A 22489-nucleotide genomic window follows, 5' to 3' on the forward strand; every position below is an offset into this window, starting at 1 on the left:
TTTGTTTTCTGAAAAATTGATCAAAATTGTTTTAAGCAAAAGAGTTTATGCTTAAAACAAGAAGAAAAAAAATCTGCTTAATATTTGTGAAGGAGAACAAGACAAAAATACTAGTCCCTTTTTGGTATCCTGTAAGTTTCACTAAGGTTTATTACTTTTAAATGCGTATTTTCTGTATTTTAAAGGTTATTCTATTGCGATGTATTGTCCTCCATTATGAGTGCATCACTGTAAACATAATTTTTGCTTCCTTATACAAACTGTGGGACAGGCTAAAATTATTTTCTGTGTTAATCAAAAGCTTGTCACAGATGCTGTCCATAAATCTTGAAACCTGAACTAAAATATTGACTTGAATATCCCAAAATCAATAGACTTTAGTATATCATAGATGTCATATTTAATGGCTTTAATTGCTTAGTTTGCATTTGTGTCAGATAAATATGTTTTTGAGTCAATATACTGGCAGCACACACTTCATTCTTATTTGTGTCTAATTCAATATGGGATTGATTTTTGAACAGCTGTTTTTTGTTGTTGTTGTTGCTGTTGTTTTTTGCTCAATTATAGTGTTGGTTTGTTTCACAACTTAGAACTGAATTGTTTTGTTTTGATCAAGCCCAGACTATTAAAAATAATTAGATTATTTACAGAATTAATACAATAAACATAATGTATATAATGTACAAAATAAAGAGCTAAAGTTAGCCATTGCTCAAGAAGGGATAGTTGGCTTGATAGAAAGGTGTCAACAAGAGGAAGATTATAATTTTGTTCAATTATAAGTTAATTTTGCTATTGTTTCAAACATATTTTAAAATGTTCATAAACTAATAGTTTTATCTTGCTGGATGAAATGTTTTAGGGTGAGACACTCAAAAATATATATTCAAACCAAAATAGAAAAAAGAAAGAATAATGCAGAAACACAGAATATTTTTGAACATGTTAGAAGTGCAGTATGAAAAACATCTGCTAAAACCAAGGCAGTGAACCCATTTAAAATTTACCTTCACTTGTGATGTTGTGAAGAAAGAACACTAATATGATTTCCATCTTTAAAAATTGTTCCTTTAGTTTTTTTTCCCCAATTTATTAAAACGCATATGATGGGGTGGTAAAAAATCTACTGCATAGGAATGACACATGATCCACTTCTTTAATTGTGTTGAGAGGTGTCACCTGTATATTTTTCATGTCTTATATGTCTTTACTTTGCTGCCGTAAGCCTGTAATCTATGTCTTCTGCCCGGTCCTCCTTCCCAGGGTGCACCTGTGCTTGAATGCCGCTGCTGTTACTGTCACACGTGCTCCGCCCACCGCCCCTCCTACCTCCCGCTGCCCTCTATCAGCCCTGGAGTTCAGGTTCTGCTCTCTCTCTTCCTCACATTCTCCAGCACTCTTCCTCCTGCTACTTCTCTGGCTTTCTCTTCCCTGCCACTTATTCACTTTACTAATTTTCCTGTTACGTTTTCCAATTTTCACTGTTATCCACCTATTTTTTCCCCCATGTACATTTTTGGTTGACACTAGCAACAGGTCACAACTTTAAAATGTGGTATAAGGAAAATCTTTTAGATTCAAGATGATATAAAGGTTGCAGTCATGTATAATCCGAGGATGAGGATCTGTTGTGTCATTGGCAAATTCTTGTTTTGGCCTGAAGATGTGCTCGATATGTCAAAAGAATAAAGTTTGTTTAGGTGACTCTCTCCAAACCTGTCAAGAACATGTTCAGATGATATTTCACTCCAGAATCAAAAGGAAAAAATAAGATGTTATATTTTGCATAAAGAAAATTCTGACTAGAAATTTTGTTTTGCATTCTGACATTATTTTGATGACAATTAAGCATAAAAAAATCTTTCTCGATATATATATATATATATATATATATATATATATATATATATATATATATATATATATATTTATTTTTTTTTTTTTTTTTTTTTTTTTTTTAAATATATTTATAAAATTGTATATATATATATATATATATATATATATATATATATACATAAAGAAAGATATTTTTTCACACAGATAATAATACAGTAAAAAGTTAAACATTCATGAGCATTACGGTAATGATACTTTTGTGCATAATTGTCTTAAAGGATTAGTTCATTTCAGAATAAAAAAATTCCTGATAATTTACTCACCCCCATGTCATCCAAGATGTTTATGTCTTTCTTTCTTCAGTCGAAAAGAAATTGTGGTTTTTGAGGAAAACATTCCAGGATTTTTCTCCTTATAGTGGACTTCACTGGGGTTCAACGGGTTGAAGGTTTCAGTTCAGCTTCAAAGAGCTCTACATGATCCCAGACGAGGAATAAGAGTCTTATCTAGCGAAACGATTTACTTTTTAACCACAAATGCTCATCTTGCACTGCTCTGCGATGTGCCACGCATTACGTAATCATGTTGGAAAGGTCACGCATGACATAGACGGAAGTACCGATCCAGTGTTTACAAAGCGAATGTGTAAATACTAAGTCAAACGGCCTTTATAAAAAATGGTAAAATAACGATGTTGGACGATTTTGAAGTTGGAGGAGGAGAGTTTTTCACCTTCCGTGATACTTCTGCCTACGTCACGTGTGACCTTTCCAACGTTATTAAGTAATGCATGGCCATCACAGAGCAGTGCAAGATGAGCATTTGTGGTTAAAAAGTATATACATTTTTATTTTATTTTTTAGAAAATGGCCGATGGTTTCTCTAGATAAGACTCTTATTCCTCGTGTAGAGCCCTTTGAAGCTGCACTGAAACTGACATTTGGACCGTTGAACCCCAGTGAAGTCCACTATATGGAGAAAAATCCTGGAATTTTTAATTTCTTTTCGACTGAAGAAAGAAAGACATAATCATCTTGGATGACATGGGGGTGAGTAAATGATCAGGAAATTTTAATTCTGAAGTCAACTAATCCTTTAATGTCATAATGCAAAATTCTAATGGTTTAGTTTAATTTAAGCAAAATTTAATGGGGTGAAATGTGACCCAGACATGTTTTCGTCAGATTCGTGCAGTTATAGTTGTACTTCACAGATCACTACACAATTCTTCAATTGGGTTTGCCAAGCCTGGAGCAATGTCTTTGAAATTATTAGAAAACAATATTCCACAAAGTGGGCGTTTCATATAGTGGAACGAAAAGTTTGTGTCGCCAAACAGTGTCATTGAGAGGACTTTTCAAAAACAAAGTATTGCGCTTTAAGCAATACTTAAAATGTTGCGTCAGCAACATTGGAGACAAATATCTTACATTTACACTTTTTTATTATCTAACTCAATATCATCACTTTTTTTTTTGAAAAAACTCAAAATGACAGTATCAGGCGACCTACTTTTACAATCTGATAAATGATTTCAAGATGAAGATTGTGTGCAATTTGAAAGGACACATTTTCCTCAATTTCTTGTAAACTGATTCTTAAATTCTAACTAGCAGTTGCGATGAAGCAACTATTTCCAGGCATTTGTGTAGAAACACTCAAAGAGCATCAGGTCCAGATATAAGTGTTGTTGTCTATGTCTACGGTGATTTCTCCCACATGGTGTTCATCCACAACGGCCATCTCCTCACTTGTGTGAAATGTGGGTTTCCGTTGGCTGCCATTCTCTCCTGCAGTCTCACTCCTCGCTCCTACTTCTCCGGCAGATCGACCCTCTGGAGCCAGAAACGGACCTGCAGTCCCTGGGCAGCACCAGTTGGCTCTACGAACCACGGGACTCCTCCAGGCCTTCGAGTAGCACCAAGTATGAGACCACCATATTTTGAAGCAGGGCACAGCCCTTGTCCAATCCCGCCTGCTGCCCCATTTCAACCCCACGCCCCATAAACTCGAGTGCCCCGTGCCTTCTCACTGTGATTTGTAGCCTCCCTCAGGGCAAGACTACTTCCCACGGCAATCCCGACCCCGGTCCTTGCCTGCATTGCCCTCTCGGAGAGCCGAACGCCTCCACCATCCTTTTTTGTCGTCTTGACCGATGAACGGTTTCTGGAATTCTTGGATTTGCAGTATAACCAGCCTCTTCAAACTCTTCCGTCTTGGTCCGAAATTGCCTCCGAAAGCTTCCATATTTTATACATTACGCTGAATGTTTACGGTTTGGTCCCTCGTACCAGAGGGTTCTCTATCACAAAACCTCCGAACTCGAGCCAACGTGTAGGCGCCGAGTCCTATCGAGTAGCTCGGACACTTGTAGCATTTCTACATCTCCTCATCCGGATGGACACGTTGGCGGAAACTTTCTAGAAATTAGTAGATCGACAAACTCTCAGACTGCGACAGCAATACTAGTATACTGTTTTTCAAGTTTACGTAGTTCACGATCATGAATGCAACATAACGCGGTTTCCCATCAGCGCTCCTCAAACCCTGTAGCACTAGATCACTTTTTTCCCCCGTAGTTGGACCCACGTTTCCCCCCAGCGGTTCTTGAGTTTTTCAAAAGAGTTGGTCTGTAATTTCGATTCACATCCAGTGCTTCCTTTTTTCTTACCAGGCATCTGCAGCTCTGAGGCCCTCGGAAGAAAGACAATGCCTGTTTAGAGTGTTTTAGAGGTTGGGATTGGAAATGCAATACAGTTTTACTAGGAAGAGTAAAATGCAGCCCCAAGAAAATGGAATAACCAAGACAGCATACCCATTCTGTTTTCTCGTTGTTTTTGGGACGCAATTTGATTAATGACCTTTTACCTAACAAGGGAATCCATTTTATTTCGTTAAGTTCTATATTTGAAACTTTACATTGTTAACATCACATGATAAATGTGCGTATAACCTCTATGTTCATTTTGTGATTGATGATTTGTTCCGTAAATTTAGTTACCTGAGAGAAGTCATTTGCAGAAAGATGAGACAAAATATTTTCGTAGACGTAATAACTGTAAATGTTACTATTTTCAATTGTAAAAGAATTCCCATGGTGACAATTATCTTTAGAGAGAAGATAATGAAGCCAAGAAAAGAAAAAGCACTAAGGCTAGAGAAAAAAGTTCCAAACGGCCTTACGCATATTGTGACATGTACTGAACGTTTGGAAAACCACTGTAAGTTTGCACCACTTTGTTTATTCACGCAAAAAAATGTTATTTCAGTGTATTAGATGCTAGAAATCTGCTGTTTTACTTTGGATAAATGGCACAAGTTTTATGTTCTGTCTTGTTTCGTATGCCATGTTCACACTGCAGCTAAATACCATTTATTTTATTCCCAGTTCCGTTATTTACAGCAGTAACAATCGCATTTTGAAAATAGATTCACACAGGAAACATTTAAAGGGTTAGTTCACACAAAAATGAAAATTCTGTCATTTATTACTCACCCTCATGCCGTTCCACACCCGTAAGACCTTCGTTCATCTTCGGAACACAAATTAAGATATTTTAGTTGAAATCCGATGGCTCAGTGAGGTCTGCATAGGGAGCAATGACATTTCCTCTCTCAAGATCCATTAATGTACTAAAAACATATTTAAATCAGTTCATGTGAGTACAGTGGCTCAATATTAATATTATAAAGCGACGAGAATATTTTTGGTGTGCCAAAAAAAACAAAATAACGACTTATATAGTGATGGCCGATTTCAAAACACTGCTTCAGGAAGCTTTGGAGCACAAATGAATCAGTGTGTCGAATCATGATTCGGATCGCCTGTCAAACTGCCAACGGCTGAAATCACATGACTTTGGCGCTCCGAACGGCTGATTCGACACACTGATTCATAACGCTCCGAAGCTTCCTGAAGCAGTGTTTTGAAATTGACCATCACTAAATAAGTCGTTATTTTGGGGGTTTTTTGGCGCATCAAAAATATTCTCGTCGCTTTATAATATTAATATTGAACCACTGTATTCATATGAACTGATTTAAATATGTTTTTAGTACCTTTATGGATCTTGAGAGAGGAAATGACATTGCTGGCTATGCAGGCCTCACAGAGCCATTGGATTTCATCAAAAATATCTTAATTTGTGTTCTGAAGGTTAATGAAGGTCTTACAGGTGTGGAACGACATGAGGGTGAGTAATTAATGACATTATTTTCATTTTTGGGTGAACTAACCCTTTAAATAGTGACAACTGCATTTCATATACGCGACAGAACCGAACTAATAATTAACGCAGTGACGTCATTCTCACGGACACGACAACTCATCTGAGGTGCTACAAAAACCACAGAAACTGAGGTATGTGTCTTGATTGTTCGCATATTCCAAATACGCAAAATAAATACGCCTCTGTTCGCTTATATTTATCGTCAAAAATAATGGCGTCCATGTTTCTGGATTATAACCGACGCTGTCGCTATGGTGACAGTTTCGCAACGGACTCCTGTATATCACACACATCCAGAATGAGAATTTAGCGGATTCATTTCTCATTTAAAGGATTAGTTCACTTTCAAATTCAAATTGCCTGATAATTTACTCACCCCCATGTCATTCAAGATGTCCATGTCCTTCTTTCTTCAGTTGAAAAGAAATTAAGGTTTTTGATGAAAACATAGTGGACTTCAATAGACCCCAAACGGTTGAAGGCCAAAATTACAGTTTCAGTGCAGCTTCAAAGCGTTCTACATGATCCCAGACGAGGAATAAGGGTCTTATCTAGAGAAACCATTGCTCATTTTCTAAAAAATATTTTAAAATATATGTTTTAACCATAAATGCTCATCTTGAACTAGCTCTCTTCTTCTTCGTCTTTATTAGAATTCCTGCAGTGTAGACACTGCTAAGTGTATTACTGCCCTCCACAGGTTAAAGTTAAAGTTATATACTTGCACTAGCATATTGTATATGACAATTTAGTTCAAACTTTGACCTGAGGAGGGCAGTAATACACTTAGCAGTGTCTACACTGCTGGAATTCTAATAGAGAAGAAGAAGAGAGCTAGTTCAAGATGAGCATTTATGGTTAAAACGTATAAAATTTGTTTTTTGTTTTTTTTTAGAAAATGAGTGATCGTTTCTCTAGATAAGACTCTTATTCCTCATCTTGTATCGTTTAAAGCCCTTTGAAGCTGCACTGAAACTGTCATTTTGACCTTCAACTGTTTGGGCTCCAGTGAAGTCCACTATATGGAGAAAAATCCTGGAATGTTTTCATCAAAAACCTTCATTTCTTTTCAACTGAAGAAAGAAAGACATAAACATCTTGGATGACATGGGGGTGAGTAAATTATCAGGAAATTTTAATTTGAAAGTGAACTAAGACTTTAAATGTCGTTGTCACTCTCAAAACGTTGCAGTGTGTACTTGGCTGTTTTTTATTCTTGTGTGGAAAAGAACGGTTTGATTTTGGCTGTTATTCACCTTTGAACTGCAGTGTTTGTCTCTCATGTCCTGTTTTATCTGTTAAAGTTGTGGTAATTTCTTTGTGACTGTGTTGCACATCCTCAGCCTCCAGACATTGCTATCATCTTCACACATTAATAACCACCGTTTGACATTGTTTTGTCCCATTTCCTAACTGAAAATTGCCAAAGAGGCTTATTTAAGATTCATTTAACTCATGCCATCACATCCTGTATTGTGAGCTTTGTGTATTTTTTGACACTGTGTTCATATTTCTGAAATTTTGTCACATATTTAATATTTCTAGTTTAATTAGCAGTCCTGTCTGGGCTCTGACAACTTGATTGGGATTTTAGAGCATTCCCATTTCTGAATTCCAATATATTTTTCCTTGTGTAGCTTACTCCACCTTTCAAGTTTCCGGACACCAAGGTGTGAATTGAAGGGGACTCAGGTGAAACTTTATGTGAGTCCAAATGAGGAAGAAATTGAGTGAGTATGCGAGAGAAAAAGAGGAATATAAAATTAGCACTTAACTGCCGTACCAAACGGACTGTCCAAAGTTGCTCCTACTGCAAAAATAAACTTGAAAAAGGACATTACTCGACCGATAAACTGATTTGCTGGTGACGTGGAAATGGACGTGACACGTCAAATATTAAAATATGAAGCAGCATGATATTCAGTTTAATTGAATCTCACAAAGCAATGTCATATTTCACCCCAAAATCAAAGGTGAGATTTTGCATAGGCCTATAGCAAATGAAGCCTTTTTTAGGACTATTAAAATTTTGTGACATTATTTTCTTGACACATATTCACTGCAAATCATAACTGTAATGTGGGTCACAATTATAAGCATAAATTAAATACAAGATGCAACCAAAATATATAGGCCTACTGACAATTGTACTCTACAAATGTAGTCTATTTTATTTAATAATATAGTATCATAATATTATATAATAATAATATTTCTCAATATGATGAAAAAGATGTTGGGGGAAATTTGCCTAATTGCAAAAAAAAAAAAGTATGGTCCTAAAAATAGGTTTTATTTGCTTCTTTGATTTGATTTTGGGATGATTCAGGCATTTCTCAAGTTTTCCATGAGATTGACTCATTTCTATTTTCAAATAGCAAACGGAACATTCTGGAATTTCTGGAAAACTGGAATTCTCATTCCTGAGCACTGTGTGAACATTATGACATTTTAGTGTTCAATGTTTCCTCTTAAACTGTTGTTTATTTTCATATGGAGAAGGACTTTGTGAGTGATGTTATGATGTTAGCAGCATATACCTAAAAAAGAAAAAAAGAAAAATGAGTTTCTTGATCTTTTTGAACTCTTTGTACATTGTGTAACTGCTTGTTGAAGATTTATGGCATAAACAGCAAAAAGTGTATATGAAGAATCCAGCTAAATTAAAATCAAATCAATGGTTGATGCAATGATCTTACTGTGAAATAGCAAAGATGTAGCATATTTAGGCTATTGATTTGCCGTATGAAAACAGAGCTGAATTAAATGTCACTTTATGGCCACCTGTCACAAAGCCTAGCTGTCTAAGCATCACAACGAGTGTTTTATTTTATTTTTTTATAGTTAGCAGGTTGTGTTTGTGGGCACATATGCTGCAGTGGAATAGTTAGAATGATTTACAGAAAATGAGAAAAAAAAGGAGAAAAAATGCAAACCCCTCAGGCAACACTTCTCCCTCGCTTCCTCTTTGAATTCACTTGAATTTCTTTTGAACTTCACTTAATTTGAGCAAATATTGACAAACAATTTAACACAAATTACATTAGTAACCTCTATTTTCCCTGGTTGGGAAGAGTATGAGGATGTCAGAAACATACCAGGATCAGGGCTGAATGCTTGCACTTGACAACACAAGAAAAAATACCACTGTTGGCCTATGTAGAAGGTAAAGTAACTACGATTAAAAGATGTCGATTAAATGTACTTTTTGTCCTGAATGTTCATACTATTCTGTATGTTCATTCCATTTACTTAAGGAACAATCATTATACTATCTCAATGCCATTGAACTAATAAATTCAAGACTTTTTGCTCTACGTTTTTGTCTTTTGTCTCCAGGTGGCTTTACTGATTTGATGACATTATTGTGAGTAATCAAGATGCATTTTACTGTGTGTTTAAATGCTGTACAAGCAGACCAAATCAAAACAAGCAAAAAAAGATGTTTTTCATTTTATTTTCTCAAAATACATGAAAAACAAAAATGCTGAAAATAATCCAAACAGTAAATAAAAACAAAACAACCATCAAAGTAATAAACGCACATCATACACAAACCCATTATGTAACGCCCTCTGGTCTGTCATAAATATGAAATGAAAGCCAATGGAAGGTTCATTAAATTTTACAGGAATTTGTGATAATCCGAGTCACTCGAGCGAACCGACATTTCCTGAACCACAGGCATTAGTCATCATAAAACGCAAATGGGCTATAAAAATCTTCAAATCGACTGTAAAACCAGTGTAGATATTTGGCTGAGTCTTCCATGGATATCGGATGGGAAATCGTGGCACCGTGGTTTTATCGATCAGGTCGCACCATACCAGGTCTAACGGACAGCATCATTGGCCGAGCAGGAGGTCGCATCATGTGTGGCCCGGGCATCATTTGCATAGGTCCGCCCATTGGTGGACGCATACCTGGACCTGGAAAGAGACATTCAATTCAGAACAAGGCATCCTTCACATTAACTTGGCTACATCTACATTTGAACAATCTTACCTGGTCCTCCAGGCATCATGCCATGAGGAGGTGGACCCATCATGGGCATCATAGGAGGACCACCCATTGGAGGAGCTGGTAACATGCCAGGTCTCGGAGGTCCGCCTGCAAGTTAAAAGAGAAAAACAGCTTATTCCTTGTACATAATCTTCAAAGAAAAACACAAGTATGGCAAAAACTTTCAATTCATTCAAGTCCCACTGTAGTCAATTTTATCTCTTAAAACTCTTTGATCACCAAAGTGACATTTTAACTTTTTCCTCCATCCCCGCCTCCACTCCGCTTGCACAAGCTCAGAGATCCACTCGGTCAACGCTTCACAATGATATCGCTTTTTACAACTTCGGTCACATAACGGTAATTATGATTAGCGTTTTGCTTGACTATATTATCAAATAGCTGCTAATAATGTGTTGCTAATGTTACACAAAAATCAGTATCAATGTCTTCTAAAAATCAGTATCCTTAGAAACGCTCTGAACACCTTAGAACGTCAGCAGAGAAAGACATATAGTTCATCATAACTTCGTAATATACATCATATACCCGCCATATTGCTAAATCTACATGATTTTTCATATCAACGAAAAAATATACTGGGATAACCTTGCTTCTTTTGAGACTCTCTTGCTTCAGATCGGTCATAGTTAATGATATGCTAAAGCCCCGCCCTCACATTGACATGATTGGTTACAAGGTAGTTTGTGAAGTCACAAACACCAGCGATTTCAAACCGCGTTTTTTTTTTTTTTTTTTTTTTTTTAAACTGTCTTTAGATCACTGCGGTTTTAAAGAGAAAATACTCAGCAATGGTGTTGACTTATGAATTTGCACGTTTTGTCTTAAAGCACGTTAAAAACACCACATAGACATAAACAACATTAAATGCTTGATTTTCACCACAGGTGAACTTTAACATAAATTCTCAATTTATTGGTTGACCAATATGACTGACATCTAGAGTAGGGTGACTGACATCATGCCAAAATTTATACAATACCAATATTTATATAATACAATTTTGTGTGCAATACACAATTTTAGAATTTAAATATGTTAAGGCAAGACACCACAGGTGAATATGGTAAATTAACAATAGTTTTCTGAAATGTTATGTTTAAAAATGCAAATGAGGCATTATCTACAGCACTGTGAAAAAGTATTTGCCCCCTTCCTGATTTTTTAGTTTTTGTATGTGTCACACTTAAATGATTCAGACCATCAAACAAATTTTAATTTTACACAAAGATAACCAGAGTAAATACAAAAAAGGCAGTTTTTATATGATGATTTCATTTATTAAGGGGAAAAAAAGCTGTGCAAACCAACCTGGCCCTATGTAAAAAAAAAAAAAAAAAAAAAAAAAAAAAAAAAAAAGTCTTTTAACACTTAAATGTGTACTTCGGATGTTTTCTTTTTGCTATTTTGAAAGAAGACATGTTGTTTAAGAAGAATAGCCCAAAATCTTAAAACTGACCAGTGCATGGAAAAAACAATGGATCTCATTCACCAAGCATGCGTACGCACAAAGTTGTGTGAAATCTGCATACGACTGTTTTCATAAACAAATCATGTTAAATTATATTAATTACATATTAAAATAATATAATTTATATATGAAATTCTACAATAAAATACCATTTAATTTCATCTTAAATATATTTCATCATATACAGTGAAAGAGTAAGAAAGGGTGCATAATGGCTTCAGCTGCGAGGTTTCTCTGAATAACGCAGATATTCGAGTATCTGACTGAGAGGTCTGTAATCTGGGTCTCTGGTTTTAAGAATGGCACACCGTTCGAGAATCTGGTGAGAGTGCGCCTGCAGAGAGCGGCGAGTTTGACGAAAAAATGCGAAAAGCTCTTATACAGAGATGGTTGGGCGTGTTTTATGCAAATGACTAACCTTGTGCACACGGCCACTCATTTAGAATACTTCAAATTCATTAATGTTTGAATGAGGTTAAGAGCAAATCCTCACATGTTGTGAATTATTTTCGTGGGAAGTTCTGTGCGTACAAATATGAAATAATCCACGCAATTATTAGTGAATGAGACTGAGTGGTTTTGCCTGTGAAGTCTTGCCTTAATTAAGCATTGAGTTGAGCTTTGTGACTGCCAGGAAAGGGAGCAAACATTTCAGAGCTCTGAAACTTACTAATGTTTGGATGAGGAAGCAGAGATCCGCCAGGTGGAGGAGCTCCTGGGAACGGGGTGGGTGGAATTTTACCTTGCTGGAAGGCGGCCGCTGTAATACACAAAAATGAAGAAAATAAGAAACAAGTGCCCAATCAACTGAATCAAGATAATTATATCAAGTATGCATTCGTATAGATCAGTGGTAATGTCTAATAACATACACAAGAATATGATTTACTCACTTGTTTTGTCGATGAGACTCTGAGCCTGCTCCTCCATCCATTTCTGATAATAATCTTTCACATTTTCTTTGTGTTTACGTCCACTGCAGTGTGTCTTTCTGACTGATGGCTGCAGAGATTCAATATACAAACAATGAACATTTGCACAGATAATAATGAATGTCATTTCAGATTAACAAAAGATTGTATGAAAAGAGCTAATCTTACCGAATCATGTGTCAGGTATGTGTCACAATAATCACAATAAAACCTGGAAGAGAAAAAACGGGTGTTACACAAAAACAACTCAACCTTACACAAAAATACTGTGTGGTACTAGAGGATGACTTGCACACTAATAATAATATAATATCATAACTATTTAAAGTATAGCCACTTAATACAAAATGAGTAGCAAAGTACCATGATTTTGTTGGACATGTACCATGAAAGTGTCTTCTTGAATAATTTGGAGCACCATATAAATAGCATAGCATACCATAACACTGAAATTCACGTAAAATAGTATTTACATGATGGTAGAATTTTGTTAATGCTGTTTTTGCATATTTTCTACTGTTAAAAACCGATTACTCCAGCAAAATGTTATTTGAAGCAGTTAAACTGTGTATAAACATAAGAACTAGCATACCAATTCAAATATTTTGAACCCATTTAAACGCTGGCTTAGCTTACAGAGCTAGCTCTTGTCTGAGAAATGCAGTTGTTTTTGTAATGTACTTTTCTAAACTGCCTAAATGTACAATCGATACAATGATTAACCTTTCGCGACTAAGATCTGTTGGTTTGTTTTTAAAATACATCGTATATGTTTGTATAAAATAAGCATAAAAGATTGACTCACTTCGGCATCTTCACAGCGGAACAGCGCGGGGCGAAAACCACCGGATGTAGAATACGAGAATCCTTTTACGTCTTTGTTTGCGCGAACACGTGCGTGCACTGTCGCCACCACGTGTTTGGGAGGGGATCTGTATCAGTTTACCCACTTCAAAAGGTCTCATTTCACGTCTAAATAAATACATTTGTGATTGCCTTTATTATAGTGACGGTTAAGAACATGTCCCCCTAATAAATTTAAATTTAATACCTATAGCGTATGAAAAATATCTGTATAATAACAAAAAAGAGCTCTGACTTCAACTAATTCTCATTAATATAATGAAACATATATTATTAAAATCGTATTTATACATCATTTGTAGTATTTGTGTACTGTATTAAAGGGTTAGTTCACCCAAAAATGAAAATAATGTCATTTATTACTCACCCTCATGTCATTTCACACCCATAAGACCTTTGTTAACCTTCAGAACACAAATTAAGATATTTTTGATGAAATCCGATGGCTCAGTGAAGCCTTCATAGCCAGCAATGAAATTTCCTCTCTCAAGATCCATTAATGTACTAAAAACATATTTAAATCAGTTCATGTGAGTACAGTGGTTCAATATTAATATTATAAAGCGACGAGAATATTTTTGGTTCACCAAAAAACAAAACAAAATAACGACTTAAATAGAGATGGCCGATTTCAAAACACTGCTTCAAGAAGCAACAGAGCACAATGAATCAGCGTTATGAATCAGCTGTTTGGAGCGCCAAAGTCACGTGATTTCAGCCGTTGGCAGTTTGACACGCGATCCGAATCATGATTCGATACACTGATTCATAATGCTCCGATGCTTCCTGAAGTAGTGTTTTGAAATCGTCCATCACTAAATAAGTCGTTATTAAAATATTCTTTCCGCTTTATAATATTAATATTGAACCACTGTACTCACATGAACTGATTTAAATATGTTTTTAGTACATTAATGGATCTTGAGAGAGGAAATGCCATTGCTCCCTATGGAGGCCTCACGGAGCCATCGGATTTCATCAAAAACATCTTAATTTGTGTTCCGAAGATTAACAAAGGTCTTACGGGTGTGGAACGGCATGAGGGTGAGTAATAAATGACAGAATTTTAATTTTTGGGTGAACTAACCCTTTAATTGTTTACAATCATGATTTTGTCCCTAAAAGGCAAAAATTTCTTCAGGGTGAAATATGACTGGACATTTTCTTGCCAGGCTTCATGAGATTCACCGTTGTGCTCTATAATAATCTATTTATACCAATACTATAAGCATCAACAGATAAGGGACACTGCAGAATATAGTTTTATTCTGACAAAACAATTGAGAAAACTATAACATCTGAAAGCAACGAGTATTTCGCAACATGCAGCTGCCATGAGATGTTTACTTGTGCAGCTTTAAGCAGTTCAACTTAAATGTTTTATGTTGTTCATTCATTCAAATCTACAAAGTTCCACCAAAAGCAAAACCACTGACAAAATGCCTATTACACAGTACAATGTCTAACAGGTTGTAACACCTTTTTTTCAATTCTACCATCTTATCTATTTTGAGCCTGAAGCATGACAGTTCATATTTAGCCTTTCTATTGTAGTAGTCAGTAATAAACCTGTACCTGAAAGTGCTTGAGAAACAGGATGTTGCAACAGTATATGTAAAATATCTGGTTGATCTGATTTGCTTTTACAAAAGCATGCTTGATGCCATTAATCATCGCAAACAAATTTTGAAAGAGATACTGATTGTAGCAGACACACATGTGGGTTGAAATGGAGTACAAAATAAATTAAAGTAAACATTAAACAGCATTTGAGACCCATTTAACTTCCTTAAAGGATTAGTTCACGTTCAAATTTAAATTTCCTGATAATTCCTGATGACATGGGGGTGAGTAAATTATCAGGAAATTTCAATTTGAAAGTGAACTAATCCTTTAATGTGACATTTCCAAGTGAAATAGGATATTAAATGAAAAAAAGCAGGCATCCACATTTAACTTTGTCCATTGGAACAACATGCTCAGTACCAAAAGGAATGTCTATCAAGAAAGTAAATGGGTCCATTTTGATTTCATGTTAATAAACTTGTTTAATAAACTTGCACATAACTCTGCCATTGGTAACTGTAAAACGGTGACTTGATAAAACATGAAAACCACTTATTTCTTTCCAAAGGATTAGGAACCATTATCCAAGTATTCAGAATTACATTGCATTTTATTTTAGATAAAGACTTACACATAAGACATGATAATTTCTGCGCTGTTAGAACACACACCACTTTCATATTTTCAGTAGCCATCTGTGAATGATGAAAACTGTTGATCCTAAATAATTACTAAATATACTAATTACAATAGTCCCTTTGAAATGATGCGAATTCTTGCGGGAAGTTCCAGGAAGTCATTATCCTCACATGATGCAGCTTGAAAACCCATCTGACATATGCAGCACATCTCAATGTCATCCGGATTAAATACAGTGACGTGACCAATACATCACCAGAAAACCAAGTCCCTTCCGCTCATCTTCCTGGAAAACCACAGCGGCATTAGTCAACACACCAGCCCTGCCGATACACCGACTTCATTCACTCCAGCTGTGGCACATCTGTCTCTAAACAGTGCTCATAAGTTGGATTTGGGTGCCGTGTTGACAGGAATTGCTCTGAGCTCTGTCCGCATGCACAAGTACTCGCCAATGACTGCCATGAGGGCCATGCAGGCCACGTTGACCAACCACCATGACAGGGCGGCTGGGATGTGGGCGTTATAGATCCAGCACCCGATCATGTGAAAGAAATGCACTGTTACGGTGAAGTCCAGGCACTGCTTTCCCCGTCGGATGAAAAACCACAGGCCAAAAGCACTGAGAAGAGAAACAGAGCCAGGAATGACTTAAGACGGCAGATAAAACAGAGATAACCGTTTGGAATAAGAGACGTTAATATAAACTTACCATGTGAGAGAATTCAGAATGAATGCCATCATAGACAAGCGGCCTTGTGTTGTTGAAAAGCCAAGAACCTTGAAAGAAAGCAAACTGGTTATTTGTAGGGCTGGGTTGACAATATTAATTTTAATTGATCTTCATTTTGATGAACCAGTATTGATTTTAAAGGATTAGTTCACTTCAGAATTACATTTTCCTGATAATTTACTCATCCACATGTCATCCATGATGTTTATGGCTTTCTTTCTTCAGTCAAAAAGAAATTAAGGTTTTTGAGGAAAACTTTCCAGGATTTTTTAGAAAATGACTGATCGTTTTGCTAGATAAGACCCTTATTCCTCATCTGGGATCGTGTAGAGCTCTTTGAAGCTGCACTGAAACTGACATTTGGATCTTCAACCCATTGGTCCCTGTTGATGTCCACTATATTAAGAAAAATCCTGGAATGTTTTCCTCAAAAACCTTCATTTCTTTTCGAATGAAGAAAGAAAGAAGAAATCTTGGATGACATGGGGGTGAGTAAATTATCAGGAAATTTTAATTCTGAAGTAAACTAACCCTTTAAATCCCAAAATCTTTTGATAAGAAAAAAAAAGTCTTAGCTTTCAGATCCTGTCAATTTTATCCCAAAATGCAAACAATAAATACAGTTGACACTCTTTGATGACAGATCGCTGTAGTGCTAATCATGAACCGATCATCTCTTCCTTTTTACTACTAATTATAGCATGAAATTGTGTTCAACATAAGGTATGGCGAATGAAACAGTACAACTTACTAAAATGTATCATGTCTCGTGTAATCACTCAATCACTGTTTTAACCATGGAAGGACGTCAATAACGTTCAAAAACATTCAATTTCCATATCTAGTTAGTCAATAGAGGAGCATTTTGCTAAGTATATGCACTATATTATATATTCAATACATTTTTAGTGGTCTCATTTATTGTATGTTTGAATAAATCTAATATATAATAATATTAAGTTATGTATCGATTATAAATTATTGTTACTGACCTATAAGGCTCTAAATGGCTTAGCTCCTGTGTATTTAAATGGTTAGTTCACCCAAAAATGAAAATTATGTAATTTATTACTCACCCTCATGTCATAAGACCTTAATAAGACCTTCGTTCATCTTCGGAACACAAATTAAGATATTTTTAGTGAAATCTGATGGCTCAGTGAAAACACTTCTTTGAAGCTTTACGAATCTTTTGTTTCGAATCAGTGGTTCCAAAGTCACGTGATTTCAGTAAACGAGACTTCACTACATCATAAGTGTTTCGAAATTTCAATATTTCACATGACTTTGGCAGTTTGATACGCGATCCGAACCACTGATTCAAAACAAAAGATTCGTAAAGCTTCGAAGCAGTGTTTTGAAATCACCCATCACTAGATATTGTCGAAAAGTCGTTATTTTGTTTTTTTGAAAGTATTCTCGTCGCTTCATAACATTAGGGTTGAACCACTGTAGTCACATGAACTGTTTTAAATATGTTTTTAGTAGCTTTCTGGGCATGTGAAAGCATTAATTATCTTGCTGTCAATGGAGGCCTCACTGAGCCATTGGATTTTATCAAAAATACCTTAATTTGTGTTCAGAAGATGAACTAAGGTCTTACAGGTTTGGAATGACATGAGGGTGAGTAATAAATGACAGAATTTTCATTTTTGGGTGAACTAACCCTTTAAAGGTTCTCTAAGCGATCCTGAGCGGAGTAACTCAGTGTTGTCAAACAAAACAGAGGCTAGCTAGACCCTCCCTCCGCCGCCTCCTCCTCCCCTCCCATCCGTGCTTCCTGAAACAGTCATGAACGCGCATTTAAAATCATTCTTGTCGGTTATTGGCTGGAGCATGTTTATTATGATTCGTGGTCCAGGCTGCACCAGTTTGTTTTTATTGCTGTTTTTGGAGCTTGTGGCGACTACAGAGACCGCGTTTTTTTTACAGTGTGTTCAGGGGACAGGCAGCTAGCGGATAGTGAGTTGATGTTTGCTGTATGTGACAAAAAATGTTTTGGCCTAAAAACGCATGACATAGCTTAGAGGACCTTTAACTGATCTCCTATCACCCTACAATCCATCACGCTCTTTAAGATAACAAAACTCTGGACTTCTGGTTGTACCTAGGATATCTAGGTCCACTAAAGGAGAGAGAGTGTTTTCATATTTGGCTCCTATACTCTGGAATAGCCTTCCTGATAATGTTCGGGGCTCAGGCTCACCCAGTTTAAATCTAGATTAAAGACGCATCTCTTTAGCCAAGCATTCACGTAATGCATCTCATATCCGATCAATTGCACATGACTATCTTTGCTTAATTTAATGAACAGCAGCTACGCTAATTATTCTCCATTTGCTTTTCTGTTTTATCTCGGGATGCCCATCCCGAGGTGACTAGAGAGTACATCAGCTTCAGTTTGGATCCAGCATCCTATGAAGATGACCAACACCCGTGAAAAGACGGTGCCAACCCCTGCAAGGACTTCAGATGACGCAAACTCTGGATCAACATGCACCATTCCAAATTTTGCTATATATCCTCCTAATCATTTTTAACATGTATTCATTACTTTTAAGAGCTCATTGTTTCTTGAAGTTGGCATTTGACATTCACACTGTGGTCTGTCAGTTGGTTTGTCGCTTGAATAAGAAACAAGACCTGAGCCTGAGAAATTAAAGCCTTTGACTCTTCTAGTACACTGGATGCATATATATATATATATATATATATATATATATATATATATATATATATATATATATATATTACTCTATAGTTCAGTATGGCTATGTGTTATGTGAATTTGCTGGATAGCAAATGGACTTCAGATGACGCAAACTCTGGATCAACATGCACCATTCCAATTTTTTCTATATATCCTCCTAATCATTGTTAACATGTATTCATTACTTCTAAGAGCTCATTGTTTCTACATTAAATTAATACATTGTTAGCTAACTGCGTGATTTGAATATGTACATTTCTTAAATTACATAAATTGCACACAGTCACCTCTGATACCAGATTACTCTAAATTGTAATGTTGACATGCATTCTCTGTAAAGCTGCTTTGAAACTATATGTATTGTGAAAAACGCTATACAAATAAATGTGAATTGAAAAGGATGAGAGCACCATTTTTTAGCCATTGCCTGTAAAATAATGATTGTAAGTCTTTCTTCCAGCTCTATTTGGACAGATACTTACCTCATAACTGAATATTTGGTCAAGTGATCTACTGGTATGGACCAAACCATCAACACCAGCCAACCACAGACCCAAGAAGCTGTAGTAGATGCACTGCATGAGAACAATCTGAGAGATGATGAGGATCGGATCCCAGATGTAGCTGCGGAAATGACTGCCCATCTCGCAGAAGAAGAGGGGGACAACACACGTCCCACACCAGCTGGATGGGTTAACAGGAGCCCCAAGATTTGAGTTTCAACCTGTCAATACCAAAAGAATAACACTTAGTTTGTCAGACCTACTTCTGAGAATACCATTGTAGATCTCCAAAAACATGGTATTTTTTGTTAGAAACCACGAAAGCGTAGATAAGCTAAGTAAACCAACCCAAATAATGTGAAATCAATTTTACTGAGACTAAATAAGTCAGCATTATTAGGCAACATACGCAGTAGTTAGCATTCAAACAGTCTATAGTCAAGAATAATAATGTGTTATCGTCAATATTTTTATAGTCATATAAACATAATTAACATAATATCAACTTAATGTCGTTTCATATCAATAAACAAACATATATATGTAAAATATACAGACGAACAGGCTGTTTATTAGCATTCGCTAGCTAAAACAGCGCTAACCTGCGACTTTGTTGACGTCCGTCTGTGAGTATTATAATGTCATGAAAACACGAACCCTTAATAAGACACATCCGTAATGAGATCTTGAGGTCGGTCCAGTGCCTGACAGTTTAAAATAAAGGATAGGAAACGCTTTATGTGGCTAATAATATATAGTTCAACCGGATGCGAAACTTTGAGCCGATGTTCAGAGCTTGACGTCATCATCATCTGTGTGTCCCGCGGCGCAGATTCGACACAACATCAACCTTCACCGATCACCTCAAAACAGATTATTTCTTTCTTTCTTTTTTTTTTTATTGCAATATTAACAAACAGAGCAAGTTGGTACATGCAAAAAATAAACAATATTTCAAAAATTAGAGAAGAGAAAAAGATAAGAAGAAGAAGAAGAAGAAGAAGAAAAAAAAAGAGGGCAAATAGCTAGATAAATATATTAAGGAAGAATATTAAACATGGCACAAATTCTGGATGTTTTCATTGCTTTCTTGTTAACAGAGGTTGAAATTGTATTTAAATACATCTTCAATTCTTGTTTGAAAAAGTTAAATTGGGGTTTACTTTTCATGTATTTACACTTATGGATATAAAACTTTCCAATAAATAAAAGAAGGTTTATACAAAAACTTGCATTAAGTAGATTCTTGTCTTTAACATAAAACCCAAAAAGAATGTGTCTATATGATAAAGAAAAGTTACAAAAAACATTTTGGACAATCAGAGCATCAATATTATTCCAGAAAGACAAAGTAAAGGGACATTCCCAAAACAAATGATCAACAGTTTCAGTGGAGGCTTCACAAAAAGAGCAGGATGTATCAATGTCACTTCTAAATTTCTGTAAAAAGTACTTAACTGGATAAAATCTTTGAATAATTTTATAGGATATTTCTTTAACTTTATTTGTTAGAAAGAATTTCTGAGGGAGTGACCAAACATACGACCACTTAATATCATCAAAAAGGTTATTCCAATAAGAAATGGAGGAAGGAATAGAAGTGACGATGTCCAAAAATAATGACCTGATTTTGTAATTAGATTTATGCCCTGAAAAACAAATAGAACCAACCACAGTGGATTCAGGGCTAGGGGGACAAACAGAAATCACTGTGGCACTATTATTGTTTCTAAACAGCATACAGATTTCTAAAGAGATGGCTTTGAAAACTATATTAAATTCTTTACTAGATACTGGGAATTGATATCTTGAAATAAAATCAGAATAACTAAATAAATTACCATCACTATCAAACAGCTGGTTTACTAACATCACTCCATTAGTGAACCAATTTTCAAGAAACAAAGATTTCCTCTTATGTAGAATATTACAGTTGTTCCAAATAAAAAAATTGTGTGGTGAGAAGTTATGCTTGTAAATAAGTCTCCAAGCCAGAAGCATTTGCTGATGATAATTGGAAAGTTTGATAGGAAGTTTACTAACAGAATGATTGCACATTAAAAGGAAATGTATACCTCCTAATTGAGAAAAGACATATCTTGGGATTATACTCCAAATAGAAGACTGATTGTGAAGGAAATGTTTAAGCCAATTAATCTTTAAGGTATTGTTAAGAGAATCAAAATCAATGAAATTTAAGCCGCCTTTATTATAAGAGTTCAAAATGACTGACTTTCTAATATAATGAGTTTTATTTTTCCAAAGAAATTTTAGTAACATTACATCAATCAACTTGCAAGTAGATTTATCCACAAATAAAGACTGAGCAGCGTAGGATAACCGGGAGATCCCTTCTGCTTTAGTAAGCAGAGTTCTGCCTTTCAAAGATAGATCTCTTAACAACCAAATGTTAAATTTTTTTGGCGTTTTCTCCACAACTGGACTAAAATTCATCTGACATCTTAGTTTAGTATCTTTTATTATTCTCAAAACAGATTATCCTGCTGAAATAACTGGGAAAATAATTACATTGAGGTTCAGTTGATGTCATGAGTTGATATTATTATTATTATTATTATTATTATTATTATTATCTTTTTTGCATAAAAATGAAGCCTATAATTAGGACTATTAAGCTTTTTTGTCTATTCAGTGTTTTAGCACATTTTCCTCAACTGTCATTACTGCAGTGGGAAAATTATTATGTATTATGTTAATGTATATATATATATATATATATATATATATATATATATATATATATATAGCTGAACTATGACAACAATTTATAGGTGCTCGAAAATATATAAAATTATATATATATATATGCTACTTATATACACACACACACACACACACACATATATATATATATATATATATATATATATATACACACACACACACACACACACAAATATATATATATGTGTGTGTGTGTGTGTGTGTGTGTGTGTGTATAAGTAGCATATATATA

At 35.4% G+C, this 22489-nt stretch overlaps 3 protein-coding genes across 10 annotated transcripts in view; 1 reads left to right on the forward strand and 2 right to left on the reverse strand.

The window, feature by feature from the left end:
* The window catches only part of anks1ab (ankyrin repeat and sterile alpha motif domain containing 1Ab), a 38238-nt gene extending 28850 nt beyond the window's left edge, over positions 1–9388 (forward strand). For 3 of the 7 annotated variants that reach the window (XM_048198510.1, XM_048198511.1, XM_048198509.1), the window contains 2 exons: positions 1267–1365; positions 3669–4976. In XM_048198510.1, the coding sequence (XP_048054467.1) occupies positions 1267–1365; positions 3669–3788 (219 nt within the window). In that variant the 3' untranslated portion in view covers positions 3789–4976. Of the gene's footprint in view, positions 1–1266; positions 1366–3668; positions 4977–7708 lie in introns of those variants that run through there. The other 4 variants (XM_048198512.1, XM_048198513.1, XM_048198515.1 and 1 more) reach the window with 4 other exon arrangements.
* Positions 9389–9509: 121 nt separating this feature from the next.
* Positions 9510–13425, reverse strand: snrpc (small nuclear ribonucleoprotein polypeptide C). The gene is made up of 6 exons (XM_048198516.1): positions 13303–13425; positions 12666–12708; positions 12459–12567; positions 12236–12325; positions 10077–10181; positions 9510–10000 (listed from the first exon to the last, which is right to left on the reverse strand). Exons 1-6 carry the CDS (start codon positions 13308–13310, stop codon positions 9876–9878), a joined length of 480 nt encoding a protein of 159 aa, XP_048054473.1. The 5' UTR covers positions 13311–13425; the 3' UTR covers positions 9510–9875.
* A 1180-nt stretch (positions 13426–14605) lies between these two features.
* On the reverse strand, positions 14606–20359 carry sys1 (SYS1 golgi trafficking protein). Of its 2 annotated transcripts, none has more exons than XM_048198517.1 (4): positions 20115–20359; positions 19492–19733; positions 16279–16346; positions 14606–16188 (listed from the first exon to the last, which is right to left on the reverse strand). In XM_048198517.1, the coding sequence occupies exons 2-4, from the start codon at positions 19651–19653 to the stop codon at positions 15948–15950; spliced, it is 471 nt and encodes a 156-aa protein (XP_048054474.1). In that variant the 5' UTR covers positions 19654–19733; positions 20115–20359; the 3' UTR covers positions 14606–15947. The 2 variants fall into 2 exon arrangements, with proteins under 2 accessions (XP_048054474.1, XP_048054475.1); XM_048198518.1 differs by having other exon boundaries at positions 20170–20358.
* Positions 20360–22489: the final 2130 nt, after the last annotated feature.

Source organism: Megalobrama amblycephala, linkage group LG8, assembly GCF_018812025.1.
Source record: "Megalobrama amblycephala isolate DHTTF-2021 linkage group LG8, ASM1881202v1, whole genome shotgun sequence".
Lineage (NCBI taxonomy): Eukaryota > Metazoa > Chordata > Actinopteri > Cypriniformes > Xenocyprididae > Megalobrama > Megalobrama amblycephala.